The sequence below is a fragment of the Vombatus ursinus genome, unplaced genomic scaffold (assembly GCF_900497805.2).
Source record: "Vombatus ursinus unplaced genomic scaffold, bare-nosed wombat genome assembly UNPS02003292.1, whole genome shotgun sequence".
Classification (NCBI taxonomy): Eukaryota; Metazoa; Chordata; class Mammalia; order Diprotodontia; family Vombatidae; genus Vombatus; species Vombatus ursinus.
In genome coordinates, this window is record NW_020943070.1 from 3,100,276 (window position 1) to 3,106,020 (window position 5,745).

The window sequence follows — 5,745 nt, forward strand, 5'->3', positions numbered from 1 at the left end:
CCTCCCTACTGACCACCCTTTTTACAGATGGGGAAACAGAGGCAGGCAGGGGTGAAGTGACTTGCCTGGGGTCACACAGCTAGAAGGTGACTGAGACTGGATTTGAATTTGGGGCCTCCTGACTCTGTCCCCTGGCATGGCCTAGCTGCCTCCATAGTACAGGCCTCTCCTCTCTGGCTACTTTGTGTGTGGGATTAATAATAATAGCAAAGTACTCTTACCTACAGTATCTTATTTGATCCTAACCACGACCATGCGGGGTAGGTGCTTTTATTAACCCCATTTTGCAGATACAAAAATGAAAAGCTCAGAAAAAAATGTAATTTTCCAAAAAAACCAATGTTTAAAAAGACTAAAAAGCATATAAATAATAGCTAGACTTTATGAAGGGCTTTAAGGTTTGTAAAGTGCTTTGCTTGGGTTTTCTCATTTGATCCCTCCAACAACCCTATGGGGTATTATATATCCATTTTACAGATAAGGAAACTGAGGCTGGCACAGGTCCTGGGGAAAGGCTTGGCAACGGGGGAATATAGAAAGGCATTAGATATAAGGTGGTGTTTGAGCTGAATTTTAAAGGACCAAAGGATGCTAAAAGCCGGAGAGGAGGAGGAGTGCATTCTAGGCACAGGGAACAGTGTGAGGAACAGCCAAAAAGCCAGCCCGCGTGGGCGAAGGCAGCAGGAAGGGGAGTAATCTATAAGATTGGAAAAGCAGGTTAGGACCCGTGGTGATGGCTTTATAAGCCAAACAGGAGTTCACAGTAACTTATTCTAAAGGCAGTGTGGGCAGTCACTGGAGTTTATTGAGCTGGGGAGTGCCGAGGATGGATCTGTACTTGAGCAAATCAGCTTAGCAGCTGTGGGGAGGACGGTCTGGAGTTGAGGTGAGGCAGAGAAGCTAGTGTAGGAGGCTGCATCGGCAGTCCGGGTGAGAGGTGATGACAGCTTGAACCAGGATGTTGGCTGTGCGTGTGGACAGGAGACAGATGTTCGAAGTAGAAATGGCAGAATTTAGAGGCTGATTTAAAATTTGGGGCTAGAGAAGGAGAAGTTGAAGCTAATACAGCAGTTGTGGACCTGGGTGGTTAAAAGGCCAGTCGGTGGTGCCTTGGACAGACGTGAGGTCCGGAAGAGAGGAGGCTTTAGGGGTAACAGGAATGAGTCCTCTTTCATTTGAGATGTCTGTGGGACATCTGATCAGCTTTGTGTAGTAAGTACCAAGAACAAGAAATTGGAACCAGTGTCTCACACGATAAAGAAGGTGGGCATAGCCTGTATTCTCGTGAGAAAGCCCCAGGGGAAGAGGCCTATAGGCTGTGGGGCAGGATGGTACCTTAGAGTACCCCTAATGCAGTTCCCTTCTTTTATAGATTCCCTGCTAGGAGGAAAAGTCAATTGGACCAATATGTATTGACTGTCTTACAGGGGTGGGGAACCTGAGGCCTCGAGGCCACAACGGCCACACTTGAGGACTTAGAGGGCCACATGTGCCCTCCGGGCCACAGGTTCCCCACCCCTCTAGGTCATGTAAGGCTCTGGGGCAGGTAAAAGACATGGTCGGAGGCCTCAAGGAACTTACGATATAGATGGAAAGAGAAAATAAAAATACGGTCATAGACTTGGAGCTGGAAAGGACCTTAGAGGTCATCAAGTCTAACTCCTATTTTACAGATGAGGAAACTGAGGCCTAGAGAGATCATAGGGTCATAGATCTGGAGATAGAAGAACCCCTACAGGCTCTTGAGTCCAGCCCCCTCATTTTACAGATGAGAATGTGAAAAATTAAAAGACCATGTGAAATTTAAGACCGCAAAAAAGAAATTATAGAATCACGCAGTTTTAGAGCTGGTGGGAAAGCTGGAGACCATCCAGGACACCTCTTTTTCCACAGAGAACATAAAACTTCAGATTGGGAGGGACTTGAGCAGTAGCTGGTAGTTGGATTTCTCTTGAGCACCCCGCACAGACAAGAGCAGTGGGGCTTCTCTGCATTGAGGCTTTGGCAGAACATGACTAATTGACAAGGAAAGGAATTGAGCAAACTAGTGCCATCTCAGCAGAAAAGTAAGTAGATGTTGTTTTGTTGGTCCTTTGTTCTCAAAGAGGACCAATGACATTAGGAAGGTGATGCCTTGGCTTGAGAGTGAATTGGATTTAAGTGAGGGAGGGCTGTGCAAAGTCAACAGCCTTGCTCTCTCCTCTGGAGCCGTCTGGTTCCAGTGGCGAGATATAGATCAGGATGACTGGAGATGGCTCCGGATGCAGGAGGAGACCTTGGCCTTTTTAAACTGAAGTCTTTCCCAGGTCTCAGTTTTCTGAGACAACACCCATTCAGTGATTAAAGGCTAGGTAAGAAATGAGGCAAAAGATGGCCCAGTGTGCCCTTATGGAGGAGTTCCTGAGCTTAGTTCCTGAGCTCCCTAACAGGTTAGCAGGGGACAGTGAGCTGAGGAATGTCACAATCTCACTTGTAGCAAAAATGGAGAGCAAGAGGGATTCTTCAGGAACAGCAGAGTGCCTATTATATTTGTGTGTTTCCCATCACCAAGTAACCACTACTGAGTGTGGGTTGGTCACCTGTGTAGTTAAGAGCTGGCGAAATGCCTCTGCAATTTCCAGGTTCATAATACAGAGCATTGTCTAGGATAGCGACGTGTTCCTTAAAGGAATGGGAGAAGTGTTTCGGGTTACAAAGAAGGAGAGGAGAATCATTATTTGTATATGGAAGTTAGAGGACATAGGAATGTAACCCAGAGGAGAAAGGAAGACCAGGAAATATGTGTCCCAGATAATAAATAAGTGAGGTTAGCTAGGTGAGGCAGTGGGTAGAGTGCTAGGCCTGGAGTCAGGAAGACCTGAATTCAAATCTGGCCTCAGAGACTTACTAGTTGTGTGACCCTGAGCAAGTCACTTACCCCTGTTTGCCTCAGTTTTCTCAGCTGGAAAATGAACTGGAGAAGGAAATGGCAAACCGCTCCAGTATCTCTGCCAAGAAAATCCCAAATGGAGTCACAAAGAGTTGGACACAACTGAACAACAGAAGCAGTTTCTGGGCTCTTTCCTTGAGCGGAGTAGGGGAACCAGTCTCCCTCAGGAGGAAACAGCTTCTTTAACACCAAGGAGTATATCTATAGATGGCATCAGGAGAGAGGGATCAGAGTAAGGGAGAAGGGACCAGCAGAGAGGTTGGTGGCTCTCTGCTGTGGGGCTCTGAGACGACTCTTTATTATTCATGGGGAGGTTTGCTCTTTTCCGGGCCTGGTCTGGGATCAGAGCCCTGTCACACCTGATGACTGTCATCCATATCTGGTGCACATTGGGACAAATGAAGGGACTTAGAAAGCTTAGAAAGCATCCCTCTGGCAGGGGGATGACTACCTTGGGACACAGGTGGTGGTTTCCTCACTGCTGCCAATTGAAAGTCTGGGATTCAGAAGGGGAAGGCGGATTTCGAAACTGACCAACTGGTTAAGAAGATGGTGTATCCTGGAATGAGATTTACATTGTTAAAATAGAGCCATGAGAGGCTCTTAGCCAAGGATAGGGTGCACCTAACAAGGGCTGATAAAGCTGTGTTTGCCTGAAGCTTGCAAATCTGTTTTGGTTTTTTTTTAAGAGCTTTCAGCTGAAGAGGGAGGGGAGCAGATTACCTACCTTTATCTGCCAAAGCAGATGTTTTAGAAAGTAATGGAGATGATGTGGAAGAAGAACTCGGGAGGCCCAGTTATTCACAAGAGACAATATCCAAGAAGTAAACTAGCAATAAAACCTGAGCCTTGGGTGTCTAAATACAAATGCACAAAGTGTGACCAATGAACAAGGTGACTTAGACATCTTAAAAGCCAGGAGGCAAAATTTGCTTCCTAAGTATCCCTGAGATTTGGGGGAATGGTGCTCATGGCTGGAATCTGGTTGGGAATGTCAGTACCTCTTCAACAGGGTTTGACTATCTTAAAAGGCAATGGGATAGTATTGTATAGTAAGAAGCTACGCTTATATAATGGAACTCAGAACCTCAAAGGGGAAACCATAATGGAAGAACACTCGAGTAAAGATTAATGGGGGAAAAACAGAAGGAATATTTTGATAGCAGTAGACTGTAGACCTCCTGGAAAGAAGATGATAGATGAGAATTTTAAGAAACACATCACATGATAGGATAGAGTAGTGATGAGAGACATCGGTTATGCAGACATCTGCCCAAGCACCCTCTCTGCATAAAGTATCAGTTGATAAATTCTGAACTTGCATTAATGATCATTTCATTCTTTAAAAGGGAAAGAAAGCAATGGAGGGAACTGTGATTCTGGACCAGATTCTTACCAACCAGAGGGAATGAATTCCTGTGACATAGAGGCTAGTGTCAGAAGTTGGAAGACTTTGGCTCCAAATCTTGGCTCCACCAGTGTGATCACTAAGCTTTTGGGGGCCTCATTTTCCTCATTTGCAAAATGCAAATAATAATTATCTGTAGTGTTTATGACACAGGATTAGATGAGAAAATGAATTTAAAGTTCTTTACAAATACAACTGTTGAAGTGGAAGTGAATTGGTACCTTATAGATAAGAGATCTCTTGACTTTAGATTTTTTTTTATAGAGAAGGAAAGAAAAGAAGGAATAATGTGATGTGGTCCCTAGACTTAGGAAGAGTATATTTCGATAGGTTCACAGCAAGCAGAGGTGGGATCCTATGACTTAAAATTCTATGAGGGAAGTCAGCCCAAGAAGGATAGGAAACTCAAGAATGGAATTTGGAAGAAAAAAGAGAAACATTTCAGACGAGAAAGAAAAGAAAGAAGTTATTTAAAGAGAATGAGATGGATACACAGGGAACTCAGGCTCTCTTTTGCAGACATGTTCAGAAGATGAAAGAAGATAAGGGGCAGGATGACTACAAGAGGGTGCCAGTGGTCTTCCAAGAACAGAGTTTGGAACACTAAAGCTCGGAATGAGCTGAGGCTGGTCAGGAAGGCTGAGGATAGCAAAAAGGACCTGGTTTTTTAAAAATGATTTTTGTTATTAGCTATTTATATTTTCTCAAAATTGATATTTTATGTCATTCCTCAAGTATTTTTCTTTTTTAAATTCTGACTTAATTTTCTTCAAAATTCTTAAGAATTAAAAAAAGTATATATTTCCACATCCAAAAGGGGATTTTTTTCTGTTTGTGTCATTGATTTGGAAAGATTGTCAGGAACAAGAGAATTACTCCAGGACTAGAGATGGATAAATGTCCCAATTTTCCAACAAAGGGAAAGGTAGAATCTACAAACTGCATGTAGACCAGTGAGCTGGGACAGAGGAGAGCTTCTCAGGGACTGCTGCAGGAGGATGACAAGGGAACTGTGTGGGAATTTCCTCTTTAACTAATTCTTCTTGATAACTAGGTAGTAAGCTGGGTTGTTTCTTCTGCGAAAGGACTACATGTTTTCAACACTCTCCAAATTCTGTACCCGGGAACAAAGCTCTCTAGCCCCATCTTAGTTATAGCTCTTATCAATGCCATGTTTGGATCTCTGTCGATTGCCTAATACTGCATTTCTTTCTAGAACTGACTGACCTTTCACTGATCTCCTACCATGAAAGCTATGGAGGACCAGGTTGTTCAGGAAGAACAAGGATACCAGGATGATGAGGCAAGTTCAGAACCTAAGAGTCCCTGGTTGGTAGAAATTCTTCTAAGATGGAAAAGAAAGGAAGAAAGGGAGGGAAGAAGGGAGGGAGGGAGGAAGAAAGAAAGA

General features: G+C 44.0%; 1 protein-coding gene across 2 annotated transcripts in view; it reads left to right on the plus strand.

Annotated features, from left to right (window-relative positions):
- Positions 1-5,745, plus strand: part of DMC1 (DNA meiotic recombinase 1) — a 43,072-nt gene that overhangs the window by 893 nt on the left and 36,434 nt on the right. Inside the window, exons 1-2 of one of the 2 annotated variants that reach the window (XM_027872465.1) lie at positions 871-886; positions 5,554-5,640. In XM_027872465.1, coding sequence (XP_027728266.1) covers positions 5,584-5,640 — 57 coding nt within the window. In that variant the 5' untranslated portion in view covers positions 871-886; positions 5,554-5,583. Of the gene's footprint in view, positions 1-870; positions 887-5,553; positions 5,641-5,745 lie in introns of those variants that run through there. The other variant, XM_027872458.1, reaches the window with a different exon arrangement.